Raw genomic sequence first — 14,812 nt, forward strand, 5'->3', positions numbered from 1 at the left:
TGGTTATTAGTATCATTGCTGTTGATTTTTTTTCTTTTATAGGACAGAGAAATGGAGAGAGGAGGGGAAGACAGAGAAGTGGAGAGTAAGATAGACCAACTGCAGACCTTTTCCTCCAGTGAATCAACTCCCCGCCAGGTGGGGATCTGGGGGCTCGAACTGGGGTCTTTATGCTGGTCCTTGAGCTTTGCTCCACGTGCGCTTAACCCACTGTGCTACCACCTGATTTCCTATCCCTAACTTTTAAAATTTTATTTATTCGAAAGTCTCTTGTGTAAGATATGTGAATAGCTGTTCCTGCCTTTTTGTGTGTGGGCCATTGACTTGTATGATAGTTTTGCATCCTTTCACTTTGTGTCTGTGTTTGTCTTGCTCAGTTAGGTGGGTTTCCTGCAGACAGCATATAGTTGGGTTGTTTTTTCTGATCCATTCTCCTACTCTGTGCCATTTAATAGGTGAATTCTGGCCATTGAGATTTATTGATATCAATAGTTGAAGATATTTTAACGCAATTCTTGTAGATTTTTAGTATTCTGATAAATGGCCTATTTATGGTGGTCTGACTGTTTATAGAAGACTTTTCAGAACTTCTTTCAGGGCAGGCTTGGTGATATTTGATTCTTTTTTTGTTTGTTTTTAAAATTTTTTTAAATTTATTTTCCCTTTTGTTGCCCTTTTTTTCTTGTTGTAGTTATTATGGTTGTTGTTATTGATGTTGTCGTTGTTAGATAGGACAGAGAGAAATGAAGAGAGTAGGGGACAACATAGAGGGGATGATTTTTTTCCTGCAGGGTAATTGCTGGGGTTCAGTGCCACTGCTCCTGGAGGCTTTTTTTTCCCTTTTGTTACCCTGGATGTTTTTGTCGTTGTTGCTGATATTAGTATCATTGTTATTGATGTGTGTTTTTTTTTTTATAGGACAGAGAAATGGAGAGAGGCGGGGAAGACAGAGAAGTGGAGAGAAAGGTAGACCAACTGCAGACCTTTTCCTCCAGTGAATCAACTCCCTGCCAGGTGGGGATCTGGGGGCTCGAACTGGGGTCTTTAAGCTGGTCCTTGAGCTTTGCTCCACGTGTGCTTAACCCACTGTGCTACCACCTGATTTCTTATCCCTAACTTTTAAAATTTTATTTATTTGAAAGTCTCTCGTGTAAGACATAACAATAGCTGCTTTTGCCCTTTTTTGTGTGGGCCATTGGCTTGTATGATAGTTTTCCATCCTTTCACTTTGAGTCTGTGTTTGTCTTGTTGAGTTAGGTGGGTTTCCTGCAGACAGCATTATTGTTGGGTTGTTTTTTCTGATCCATTCCCCTACTCTGTGCCATTTAATAGGTGAATTCTGGCCATTGAGATTTATTGATATCAATAGTTGAAGATATTTTAACGCCATTCTTATAGATTTTTACTGTTCTGATAAATGGCCTATTTATGGTGGTCTGAGTGTTTATAGGAGACCTTTCAGAACTTCTTTCAGGGCAGGCTTGGTGATATTTGATTCTTTCTTTTTTTGTTTGTTTTTTAAATTAAAAAATTTCCCTTTTGTTGCCCTTGTTGTTCTATTGTTGTAGTTATTATGGTTGTTGTTATTGATGTCATCGTTGTTAGATAGGACAGAGAGAAATGGAGAGAGGAGGGGAAGACAGGGGGGTGTGTTTTTTTTTTTTACCTCCAGGGTAATTGCTCGGCTCAGTTCCACTGCTCCTAAAGGCCATTATTTCCCTTTTGTTACCCTGTTTTTTTATTGTTGTTGTGGTTATTATTATTGATGCTTTTTGGGCAATAGGAGAGAGAAGTCAAGAGAGGTGGGGAAGACCGATTGGTGACGATATTTTTTCCTGCAGGGTAATTGCTGGGGCTCAGTGCCACTGTTCCTGGAGGCCATTTTTTCCCTTTTGTTACCCTGTATTTTTTTGTCGTTGTTGTGGTTATTAGTATCATTGCTATTGATTTTTATTTTATAGGACAAAGAAATGGAGAGAGGAGGGGAAGACAGAGAAGTGGAGAGTAAGATAGGCCAACTGCAGACCTTCACCTCCTATGAATCAACTCCCCGCCAGGTGTGGATCTGGGGGCTCGAACTGGGGTCTTTATGCTGGTCCTTGAGCTTTGCTCTACGTGCGCTTAACCCACTGTGCTACCACCTGATTTCCTATCCCTAACTTTTAAAATTTTATTTATTTGAAAGTCTCTTGTGTAAGATATGAGAATAGCTGCTCCTGCCCTTTTTTGTGTGGGCCATTGGCTTGTATGATAGTTTTCCAACCTTTCACTTTGAGTCTGTGTTTGTCTTGTTGAGTTAGATTGGTTTCCTGCAGACAGCATACTGTTGGGTTGTTTTTTCTCATCCATTCTCCTACTCTGTGCCTTATAATAGGTGAATTCAGGCCATTGACATTTATTGATATCCTAGATTGAAGATATTTTAATGCCATTCTTGTAGATTTTTAGTGTTCTGATATATGGCCTATTTATGGTGGTCTGACTGTTTATAGGAGACCTTTCATAATCTTTCAGGGAAGGCTTGGTGATATTTGATTCTTTTTTTGTTTGTTTTTAATTTTTTTAAAATTTATTTTCCCTTTTGTTGCCCTTGTTGTTTTATTGTTGTAGTTATTATGGTTGTTGTTATTGATGTTGTCATTGTTAGATAGGACAGAGAGAAATGAAGAGAGTAGGGGACAACATAGGGGGGACGATTTTTTTCCTGCAGGGTAATTGCTGGGGTTCAGTGCCACTGCTCCTGGATGCTTTTTTCCCCTTTTGTTACCCTGGATGTTTTTGTCATTGTTGTGGTTATTAGTATCATTGCTATTGATGTTTTTTTCTTTTGTAGGACAGAGAAATGGAGAGAGGAGGGGAAGACAGAGAAGTGGAGAGTAAGATAGACCAACTGCAGACCTTCACCTCCTGTGAATCAACTCGCCACCAGGTGGGGATCTGGGGGCTTGAACCGGGGTCTTTATGCTGGTCCTTGAGCTTTGCTCCACGTGCGCTTAACCCACTGTGCTACCACCTGATTTCCTATCCCTAACTTTTAAAATTTTATTTATTTTAAAGTCTCTATTTAAGACATGAGAATAGCTGCTTTTGCCCCTTTTTGTGTGGGCCATTGGCTTGTATGATAGTTTTCCATCCTTTCACTTTGAGTCTGTGTTTGTCTTGTTGAGTTAGGTGGGTTTCCTGCAGACAGAATATTGTTGGGTTGTGCTTTCTGATCCATCTTCCTACTCTGTGCCTTTAATAAGTGAATTCTGTCCATTGACATATATTGATATCATAGATTGAAGATATTTTAATGCCATTCTTGTAGATTTTTAGTGTTCTAATAAATGGCCTATTTATTGTGGTCTGAGTGTTTATAGGAGACCTTTCAGAACTTCTTTCAGGGAAGGCTTGGGGATAGTTGATTCTTTTTATTTTTAATGTTTTAAAATTTATTTTCCCTTTTATTGCCCTCGTTATTTTACTGTTCTAGTTATTATGGTTGTTGTTATTGATGTCGTTGTTAGTTAGGACAGAAAGAAATGAAGAGAGGAGGGGAAGACAGAGGGGAGACGATTTTTTTCCTGCAGGGTAATTGCTGGGGCTCAGTGCCACTGCTCCTGGAGAATTTTTTTTCCCTTTTTTTACCATGGTTGTTTTTGTCGTTGTTGTGGTTATTATTATCATTGCTATTGACGTCTTTTTTTTTTTTTATAGGACAGAGAAATGGAGAGTGGAGGGGAAGACCGAGAAGTGGAGAGAAAGATAGACACCTGCAGACCTGCATCACCACCTCTGGATCAACCCCCCTCCAGGTGGGGAGCTGGGGACTCGAACTGGGATCTCTATTATGGTCTTTGAGCTTTGCTCCATGTGCGCTTAACCCACTGTGCTACCACCTGATTTCCTATCCCTAACTTTTAAAATTTTATTTATTTGAAAGTCTCGTGTAAGATAGAGAATAACTGCTCCTGCCCTTTTTTGTTCGGCCTTTGCTTGTATGATAGTTTTCCAACCTTTCACTTTGAGTCTGTGTTTGTCTTGTTGAGTTAGGTGGGTTTCCTGCAGACAGCATCCTGTTGGGTTGTGTTTTCTGATCCATTCTCCTACTCTGTGCCTTTTAATACGTGAATTCTGGCCATTGACATTTATTGATATCATAGATTGAAGATATTCTAACGCCATTCTTGTAGATTTTTAGTGTTCTAATAAATGGCCTATTTATGGTTGTCTGACTGTTTATAGGAGACCTTTCAGAACTTCTCTCAGGGCAGGTTTTGTGATAGTTGATTCTTTTTTTGTTTGTTTTTTATTTTTTTTAAATTTATTTTCCCTTTTGTTACCCTTGTTGTTTGATTGTTGTAGTTATTATGGTTGTTGTTATTGATGTTGTCATTGTTAGATAGGACAGACAAAAATGAAGAGAGGAGGGGACGACGGTGGGAGGGGGGGCTTTTTTTTTCCCTCCAGGGTAATTGCTGGGGCTCAGTGTCACTGCATTGGATCGACCTTCTCGTGGTGCATCCCATGAGTACCCATTCATTGGGGAAACTGATGATCCTTCCTAGCCGACTGAATCCACATGGATCCCAGTCACTTTCAAAGCCAGCAACAAGCAGCTCCTGACAGCTTTCAACCTGACCTGTTGACTGGCTAAGGAAGAAGGGCAAACGCTAGAAGAAGAAGAAGTGTCACTGCTCCTGGAGGCCATTTTTTCACTTTTGTTACTCTGGTTGTTTTTATTGATGTTGTGGTTATTACTATCAGTGGTATTGATTTTTTTTTTTTTTTTGGTTAGGACAGAGAAATGGAGAGAGATGTGGACGACAGAGAGGGGGACAGAAAGATAGATAGACCTGTTTCTCTGCCTGTGAAGCAGCTCCCCTGCAGGAAACCTGGGGGGAGCTGGGGGACCTGGGGGTTTGAACTGGGATCTTTATGCTGGTCCTTGAGCTTTGCTCCACGTGCGCTTAACCCTCTGTGCTACCACCTGATTTCCTATCCCTAACTTTTAAATTTTTATTTATTTTAAAGTCTCTTGTGTAAGATATGAGAATAGCTGTTCCAGCCTTTTTTTTGTGTGGGCCATTAGCTTGTATGATAGTTTTCCATCCTTTCACTTTGAGTCTGTGTTTGTCTTGTTGAGTTAGGTGGGTTTCCTGCTGACAGCATATTGTTGGGTTGTGTTTTCTGATCCATTCTCCTACTCTGTGCCTTATAATAGGTGAATTCTGGCCATTGACATATATTGATATCATGGGTTGAAGATATTTTAATGCCATTCTTGTAGATTTTTAGTGTTCTGATATATGGCCTACTTATGGTGGTCTGAGTGTTTATAGGAGATCTTTTAGAACTTACTTCAGGGTAGGCTTGGTGATAGTTGATTCTTTTTTTCTGTTTGTTTGTTTTTAAATTGTTTTTAAATTTATTTTCCCTTTTGTTGTCCTTATTGTTTTATTGTTGTAGTTATTATGGTTTTTTTACTGATGTCATTGTTGTTAGATAGGACAGAGAGAAATGAAGAGAAGAGGGGAAGACAGAGGGGGGCATTTTTTTTTCCTCTAGGTTAATTTCTGGGGCTCAGTGCCACTGCTCCTGGAGGCCATTTTTTTCCTTTTGTTACCCTGGTTGTTTTTATTGTTGTTGTGGTTATTATTATTGTTGGTATTGATGTTTTTTTAGCGGGGATAGGACAGAGAAATGAAGAGAGGAGGGGAAGACAGAGTGGGGATAATTTTTTTTTCCTCCAGGCTAATTGCTGGGGCTCAGTGCCACTGCTCCTGGAAGCCATTTTTTTTCCCTTTTGTTAGTTACTCTGGTTGTTTTTGTCGTTGTTGTTGTTATTATTAGTGTTGCTATTGATGTTTTTTGGGGGGTGGGATAGGACAGAGAAATGGAGAGAGGAGGAAATACAGAGAGGGGGAGAGAAAGATAAACACCTGCAGACCTGTTTCACTGCCTGTGAAGCAACTTCCCTGCAGGTGGGGAGCTGTGGGCTCAAACTGGGATCTTTATGCTGGTCCTTGAGCTTTGCTCCACGTGCGCTTAACCCACTGTGCTACCACCTGAATTCCTACCCTTTTAAATTTTATTTATTTTAAAGTCTCTCGTGTAAGATATAAGAATAGCTGTCCTGCCTTTTTTGTGTGGGCCATTGGCTTGTATGATAGTTTTCCATCCTTTCACTTTGAGTCTGTGTTTGTCTTGTTGAGTTAGGTGGGTTTCTTGCAGACAGCATATTATTGGGTTGTTTTTTCTGATCCATTCTCCTAATCTGTGCCTTTTAATAGGTGAATTCACGCCATTGACATTTATTGATATCATAGGTGGAAGATAAAACAATGCCATTATTTTAGATTTTTTAGTGTTTTGATATATGGCCTATTTATGGTCTGTTTATAGGAGACCTTTCAGAACTTCTTTCAGGGTAGGCTTGGTGATAGTTGATTCTTTTTTTTAAATTTATTTTTCCTTTGTTGCCCTTGTTTTATTGTTGTAGTTTATTATTGTTACTATTGATGTCGTCGTCGTTAGATAGGAAAGAAAGAAAGAGAGATGTGGAAGTCAGAGGGGGACATTTTTTTTCCTCCAGGGTAATTGCTGGGGCTCAGTGCCGCTGCTCCTGGCGGTTTTTTTTTCCTTTTGTTACCCTGGTTGTTTTTATCATTGTTGTGGTTATTATTATCATTGCTATTGATGTTGGATGTTGTTTTTTTTTTTTTTTGGATAGCACAGAGAAATGAAGAGAGCAGGGGAAGACAGAGAGGGGGAGAGAAAGACAGACACCTGCAGACCTGCTTCACTGCCCATAATGTGACTCCCCTGCAGTTGGGGAGCCGGGAGCTCGAACCGGGATCCTTATGTGGGTCTTTTCGCTTTGTGCCACGTGCACTTAACCCGCTGTGCTACTTTCTGATCCCCAGGATGATTCTTTTAACTAATGCTTGTCTGAGAAGGTTTTAATTCTCCATATAATCTGAATGACAATCTAGAAGGATACAGTAGTCTTGGTTGAAAGCCTTTCTCATTGAGCACTTGACAGACAGATTGCCGTTCCCTTCTGGCCTGTAGTGTTTGTCTGGAAGTCTGCTGCTAATCTTATGTGTTTTCCTGTGTAGGTGACTCTTTGTTTTTTCTCTTAGAGCCTTCAGGATCCTTTCTTTATCCTTACTCCTTTACATTCTAAATAGGATGTTTCTTGGTTTCTTTAAGTCTGGGTTAATTCTGTTTGTGATCCTCTGGGATTCTTGAGCCTTTATGTCTTTTATTTTGTCTAGACTAGAGAAGTTTTCAGCTATTATGTCCTTAAGAATGCTTTCTTCCCCTCCCTTTCTTTCTTCTTCTGGTAAGCCAATAATGTGTATATTATTTCTTTATTTTTAATATTTATTCATTTATTCCCTTTTGTTGCTGTTGTTGTTGTATTGTTGTAGTTATTATTGTTGTCTTCATTGTTGGATAGGACAGAGATATGGAGATATGGAGAGAGCAGAGGAAGACAGACAAGGAGAAAGATAGACACCTGCAGACTTGCTTCACTGCCTGTGAAGCGACTCCCCTGCAGGTGGGGAGCCAGGGGCTGAAATCGGGATCCTTTTGCTGATCCTTGTGCTTTGTGCCACGTGTGCTTAACCTGATGAGCTACTTCTGGACTCCCATATTATTTCTTTTAAAGTCATCCCGTATGTCTCTGTTGTTGTTTTAAGTATCTCTTCTCCTACCCTATGGTTTTGTTAATTAATCCTTTCTTAAATAAAAAAAAAAAAAGAAAAAAAAGTATCTCTTAATCTCTTTTTGAGATCTCTCACTTTATTTTTAGTTTTCTTTTTTTTTTAGGACAGAGAGAAATGGAGAGGAGGGGAAGACAGAGAGGAGGAGAGAAAGATAGACACCTGCAGACCTGCTTCACCGCCTGTGAAGCGACTCCCCTGCAGGTGGGGAGCCGGGGTTCGAACCGGGATCCTTATGCCAGTCCTTGTGCTTTGCGCCACCTGCGCTTAACCCGCTGCGCTACAGCCCGACTCCCTATTTTTAGTTTTCTCCAATTAATCCTCCATCTTGCTCATTCTGCCTTCAGCCTCATTTATTCTAGTCTCTCTCCCCTCTACTGTTTTCTGAAGTTCATCTATTTTATTACCCTGTTCTGATACTGTTTTAGTTTGTCCAACTAGTTGTATTCTTAGCTCAGCTATTTCAGCTTTCAGCTCTCGGATAACCTTGAGATAATTAGTGTTTTCTTCCAGAGTCTCATTTGTTGTTTCTGCATTTCTGACGAAAATTCTTTCAAACTCTTTACTCACTCTGGTGACTATTTCATTAACTAGCATTTGGATGTTGACCTCATTATTCTGTGCTTCAGCCTTTGGGGGGGGGGGCTTTTAGCTGGACTCTTGTCCTGGCTCATTTCTCCACTATTTTTTCTTGTTGGTTTAACCATTTTATATAGTATGTTATGAGGCCCCTCTCTCAGTACTTTTCAAATTACTGATCACTCTTGCCTGGATTGACTTGTGTCTAAGTAAGGTTCTTAAAGAGTTCACAGTTGTTGAAATTAACAGTTGTTTTAATATCATTTCAATCCCTGAGTTGGAGCACAGTGACTGTTAAAGCCTCTTTTGTTCTTTTTCTTCCCTGTAGCACTGCTGGGCCCTGTGAATTGCTAAACAAGTCTCCTTCATAGTCTGTAGGTTCTGAGGCAATTAATCACCATGTTCTCATGAATAGAACAATGTGGAAAGGCCCCCACCTTTAGATCCACTGAGGTGTAGATCTTCTCCTGAGTTTCCTGGTCAGTTCTCTGTCCCCTGATGTCAGCACAGGGCCTCCCCTGCTGCTCCAGCCTCCGAGGGTAGTAGCAATGGAGACTCACAGTTGCATTTGGTGAGTCTTAGGGGAGTCCTCTCCTCCCTTCAGTGGTCTTTTTGTTGGTAAAAAAAGACTGGAGGTGGTGCCTCAACTGGTAAACTGTCAGACTGTTACCAGCCTCTCAATCTCTCCTTAGGCTCCTCTCTGCCTAAGAGCCACATGTGTTTGCACTCACCGGTGATTTGGCAGGTTCCTGAAGTCATTTTAGTCCTTTATTGTTGCAGTCCCAGGTGATCTCCTTTGGTATTCCTAGCTGACCCAGGAGAGGAGTGGACCTTGGAGCATTTTTTAAAAATTTTTAATTTTTTCCCTATTGTGGCCCTTGTTGTTTATCATCTTTGTTGTAGTTAGTATTGTTATTGCTGTCATTGTTGTTGGATAGGACAGAGAGAAATGGGGAGAGGAGGGGAAGACAGAGGGGGAGAGAAAGCTAGACACCTGCAGACCTGCTTCACCACCTGTGAAGTGAACTCCCTGCAGGTGGGGAGCCGGGGCTCAAACCAGTATCCTTACTCTGGTCCTTGTGCTTCGTGCCATGTGTGCTTAACCCGCTGCACCACTGTCAGCTCCGTGGAGCATTTTTTCCACGTTTTTAAAAAATACTTATTTCTTCCCTTTTGTTGCCCTTGTTTGATTGTTGTTGTTATTGATGTCATCGTTGGATAGGACAGAGAAATGGAGAGAGGAAGGGAAGATAGAGAGGGGGAGAGAAAGACAGACACCTGCAGACCTGCTTTACAGCTTGTGTAGCGACTCCCCTGCAGGTGGGGAACCGAGGGCTCCAACTGGTATTCTTACTGCTGGTCCTTGCCTTTTGCATCACCTGCGCTTAACCTCCTGTGCTACCACCCGACTCCCTGGAGCATTTTTTAAAACATTTTTCCCTTTTGTTGTCCTTGTTTTTTATTGTTGTTGTTATTATTATTGATGTCGTGGTTGTTGGATATGACAGAGAAACGGAGAGAGGAGGGGAAGACAGAGAGGGGGGAGAGAAAGATAGACACCAGAAGACCTGCTTCACTACTTGTGAAGCAACTCCCCTGCAGGTGGGGAGCTGGGTGGCTCAAACCAGAATTCTTAGCCAGTCCTTGCGCTTTGCTCCACGTGTGCTTAACCCGTTGCGCTACTGCCCGACCCCCGTATTGGAGCATTTTTTCATGTTTATTGGCCTTTTGGATCTCTTCTAGGATGAATATTCTGTTCATATCCTCTCCCTATTTTTGGATGGGATCATAAATTTTTCATTCTTTCCTTTTTAAAATATTTATTATTATTATTATTTATATTCCCTTTTGTTGCCCTTGTTGTTTTGTTGTTGTAGTTATTGTTGTTGATGTCGTCATTGTTGGATAGGACAGAGAGAAATGGAGAGAGGAGGGGACGACAGAGAGGGTGAGAGAAAGACAGACACCTGCAGACCTGCTTCACCACCTGTGAAGCGACTTTCCCTGCAAGTGGGGAGCCGGGAGCTCGAACTGGGATCCTTAAGCCGGTCCTTGTGCTTTGTGCCACGTGCGCTTAACCCACTGCGCTACCACCCGACTCTCTTTTTTTTTCTTTTTCTTTTTTGGCCTACAGAGTTATCGATGATGCTCACTGCCTGCACTGCATATCCACTGCTTCTAGAGACCTTTTTTCCCCCATTTGTTGCCATTGTTGTTGTTATTATTGTCATTGCTGCAATCTTTGGATAGGACAGAGAAATCGAGAGAGAAAGGGAAGATGGGGGGAGAAAAAGACAGACACCTGCAGACCTGCTTCATCGGTTGTGAAGTGACCACCCTACAGGTGGAGATCGGGTGGAGGGGGGGTGAGACTCAAACAGGCATCTTTACACCAGTCCTTGCACTTTGACTCGTGCGCTTAACCCGCTGCTCTACCGCCCGCCCATAAATTTTTATTCTTATATCTGCTTTTCCTTTAGTGCCCTTTCTCATATCACCATGGAAGACTCTTTAGACCAAGCTTTGGATCGTGCTGAGCAGGTCATTGAGAGCACCCAACAGAACCCGCCTAAAAGAAAAGACTCTCCAACTGGAGAAGAATCTCTTCATCAAAAACTGTATGACATCTATGTTGAAGAGTGTGAAAAAGAGCCTGAGATTACGGAGGAATTAAAGACCAATGTGAACTTGTTAGAGAAGCTTGTTAAAAGAGAATCCCAGCCTTGTTTAGTGGTCAACCTGTACCCAGGAAATGAGGGATATTCGCTGATGCTCCAGGGGGAGGATGGGTCCTATTCAGAGACCATTCGACTGCCTTACGAACAAAGAGAGTTGCTGGAATACTTGGATGCAGAAGAACTACCTCCTATCTTGTTGGATATCCTGGAAAGATCTCAAGTTAACCTTTTCCAAGATGGGTGTGTCATAGCAGAAGTCCGGGACTACAGGCAGTCTAGCAATGTGGAAGTACCTGACTACCAAAGTAGGCACATCCTGTTACGCCCAACGATGCAGACCCTGGCCTGCGATGTGCAAGCAATAGCCAGCGAGCACAGGGAGTGGACTGAGGAAGATAAGCTCCAGCTGGAAAGCCAGCTTCTCCTCGCTACCTCTGAACCACTGTGCCTTGAGCCTTCTGTAACTGCAGCCTGCACTGCCAGCAGACTTCTTTACAGCCAACAAAAGATGAACACTCACCCCATGAAACAGAACATCAAGAGACATTCTATGCCCTCTCTGAATCGCCAGCAGGAGCTAGCTGATTATTCCACTCCTCCTGAGCTGAAATTACTGACTTCTTGGAAAAAAAGCAAAGAGAAAAAATCAGTTAAGCAGTATGACCTCAAAATAGCTAAAGCAGGAAGTTCTGTTGATCTGTGGAAGCAGAGACCCTGTGAGTTGGCTGTACCTTCTGAGGTGGTTGTGGAGAAATATGCTAAGGGGAATACAATGTCTGAGAAGCGTGAAACTACACAACCTACAGTCTCTCAAGCCCCCGAGGCAAGTAACACTTCTTCTGCTCCTACAGTTGGAACTGATTATAAATCCCAGACAACAAATCTACCCTTCATGAAATCACTCAATGATCCACTATTCTCTGGAAAAAAGCCACATAAAAAAGTCAGATGGGCCAAACAGTTAGCTGTCTCCCAACCTTCAACTGATGAACAGTCTGATAGCTCTGTACCTGAGTCAAAGACTGATGCTGGGAAGGCTGTCAGTCAATCCAAGCAACTGGTCCAGAAGAAGTCCAAATGTCAAGTCATGTCACCCAGTTCTAGTACCTCAGCCAGTGTTAGCCAGCTTTCACCAGAGACAGTGCCAGAAGAGCCTGAAGTTGTATTAGTTCAAACTTCTATACCAGGGAAGGGAGTCCAAGATCCATCTCCACCCATCAACCTTCCCTCAAGCTCAGGAAAAAGTTCCTTAGGGAACAGTTTTACTACTTGGCAGTCAAGCAGGTTCCATACATCTCTATCTTCTGTGCCAAGTCTTTCCCATCTTTTTCCAGAAATGAACACAAGTAGCATGATTCCTACACTTGTCTCCTCAACTGCCCACTCCTCAGAAGAAACCCTAGAGGATGAACCAGTTGTCATCTCACCAGAAAAAATCCCACCTAAACCCACTGCTGTCTCAGAAAGAACTTCATCCCTTTCTGCTGTCCACCCACCACAAAGAGCACCAGCCCCCTCTGCTGGCATTTTAAAAAAGTCCTCAGCCGTGTATACTGAAACCTCTTCACAAAGAGCTGCAGTACAGTCTACTATCACCTCACAAGGAACATTAGCCTCACCTACCATCAGCTTTTTACAAAAAACGGCAACACAACCTCCTGTAATCTCACAAAAAACCTCAGCTCTTCCTATGATGAGCACTCCACAAAGAAATGCAGCACAGTCCACTGATGTCTCCAAAGAGTCCTCAGCTGTGTCTACTGTCAAGTCCCAAAAAACAAATACACCACAGCCAACTGGTGTCTCCAAAGGGACCTCATCTGTGTCTATTGACAAATCCTCAAAAAGAAACACACCACAGCCCACTGGTGTCTCCAAAGGGACCTCATCTGTGTCAACTGACAAATCTTCAAAAAGAAACACACCACAGTCCTCTGGTGTCTCCAAAGGGACCTCATCTGTGTCAACTGACAAATCTTCAAAAAGAAACATACCACAGTCCTCTGGTGTCTCCAAAGGGACCTCATCTGTGTCTACTGAAAGATCTTCACAAAGATCAGTAGCACAGTCCACTGGCATCTCAAAAGGAACATCACCACAGTATACTGTCAAGTCTTCAAAAAAACCCACACAATCCAGTGTCATCTCAAAAAAACCTTCAGTCCATTCTACTGTTCACTCATCTCAAAGAACCACAGCCCCCACAACTGCCATTTCAGAAGTAGCCCCAACCTCATCTAATGTCAACTTAACACAAAGAAAGCCAGCCTCATCCACAGTGTCCTCAAAAAGAACCTCAGGCTTGTCCACTGTCACGCCACCCCAAAGAAACATGGCCACCTCAACTGCTATTTCAAAAAGAACCACCACCCCATCCAGTGTCAATACATCACGAAGAACCCTGGCTCCATCTACTGTCACCTCACAGAGAACTCTAGCCCCATCCACTGTCCTAACCAATGTCTCACAAAGAACTTTGGCTCCATCCTCTAATATCTCACAGAGAAGCTCACCCTCCTCTACTAGCATCTCACAGAGAACCTCAGGCCCCCAGAACACAGCCAGTTCTTCTGGCCTCAGCATAATCAGCATGATGGGACCTGTGTGTGGAGTCCAGGCTTTGCAGAGTGGTCCCAACCCCGGACAGGGCTCTAGCACTGGTGTCACTGCTGCCACAAGAATCATACCGGAAAGCCAGCTCTCTGAAGAGCAGTCATCAGATGCGCCACCTGGTGAATTGCAGGGACCTTCTCAAACAGCTGCTCAACTTTTCATTGATAGTCCTTCTGGCCACAAGCCCGTAACTCTAGCACAGGTTCCTCAAGGCCCATTCTTTCTGAAGACCCAGCAACCTCAGCAACTACAACCACCGTCTCAGCAACAGTTGTACCAATTGATTCCACAGCAGCTCACCATTCGCCATCCTCAGCACCCAGTGCCACAGGGTTCAAGTTCACAGAGTTCAAGTTCAAGTTCCACTAGTCAGAAAACATCTGTGTCTGCTCAACAAGCTGTTGTCACTGATGTCGCTGAAATGATAAATACGCAACCTCAGGCATTTATGTTGTCCCAACTGGGCTCTGCCCAAAGAAGACCTGGGCAGAACTTTCCTCAGAGGATGCAGCTCACGTCTGTCTTGCAGCCTCTAAAGCAGCAGCAGCTACAACAGTTAAAAGTCTTGCAACAACCAATGGCTGTGGTGACGAGAGCAGCTCAGCCAGTTCAGGCACCTCAGTCAGTTCAGGAATCTCAGCCTATTCAGACACCTCAGCCAGTTCAGGCACCTGAGCCAGTTCAGGCACCTGAGCCAGTTCAGGCACCTCAGCCTGTTGAGACATCTCAGCCAATTCAGTCACCTCAGCCAGTTCAGGCACCTCAGCCAGGTCAACCAGCACGGTCACCTTGGTCAGCTCGGCCACCTCGGCCACTTTGGTCACCTTGGCCAGCTCGGCCACCTCGGCCACTTTGGCCAGTCCAGCAAGCTCAGCCACTGCAGCCTCCTTGGTCAATCTGGTCACCTCAGCGTACTCAGTTCCTTCAGTCACCTCGACTATTTAGGCCTCCTCAGCTAGCTCAGGCACCCAACCCACCTCAGCAGACTCAACCACCACAGCAAACTCAGGCATTCCGCCTACCTCAGCAAGCTCAGCCACCTCAACCATTTCAGCAAGGCCAGCCAACTCAGGGCCAGCAGGCAGCAAATCTGGCCAAAGGTAAAATCAATAGAGATCCACCAACCACTTCTAACCTTTGAGTTTGCACCATCCTCTCTCTAAAAGAGAGCATTAACCAAAAAGAATTCTGCATTATTACTTTATTTTTTGGTATTTTTAGTGTGAC

The 14,812-nt window shown here is 43.1% G+C and overlaps 1 protein-coding gene across 1 annotated transcript; it reads left to right on the top strand.

Moving 5' to 3' along the window:
• Window positions 1-10,791: 10,791 nt before the first annotated feature.
• LOC132535891 (transcription factor SPT20 homolog) lies at window positions 10,792-13,869 on the top strand. The gene is made up of 2 exons (XM_060183418.1): window positions 10,792-13,711; window positions 13,815-13,869. Exons 1-2 carry the CDS (start codon window positions 10,794-10,796, stop codon window positions 13,867-13,869), a joined length of 2,973 nt encoding a protein of 990 aa, XP_060039401.1. The 5' UTR covers window positions 10,792-10,793.
• Window positions 13,870-14,812: the final 943 nt, after the last annotated feature.

Source organism: Erinaceus europaeus, chromosome X, assembly GCF_950295315.1.
Source record: "Erinaceus europaeus chromosome X, mEriEur2.1, whole genome shotgun sequence".
NCBI lineage: Eukaryota > Metazoa > Chordata > Mammalia > Eulipotyphla > Erinaceidae > Erinaceus > Erinaceus europaeus.

Bases quoted from the DNA above. Each gene is read 5' to 3' on its own strand.
- LOC132535891 (XM_060183418.1), top strand. From the start codon at position 10,794: ATGGAAGACTCTTTAGACCAAGCTTTGGATCGTGCTGAGCAGGTCATT. The intron at 13,712-13,814 runs GCAGGGACCTTC...TTCTTTCTGAAG, and splicing joins GATGCGCCACCTGGTGAATT to ACCCAGCAACCTCAGCAACT.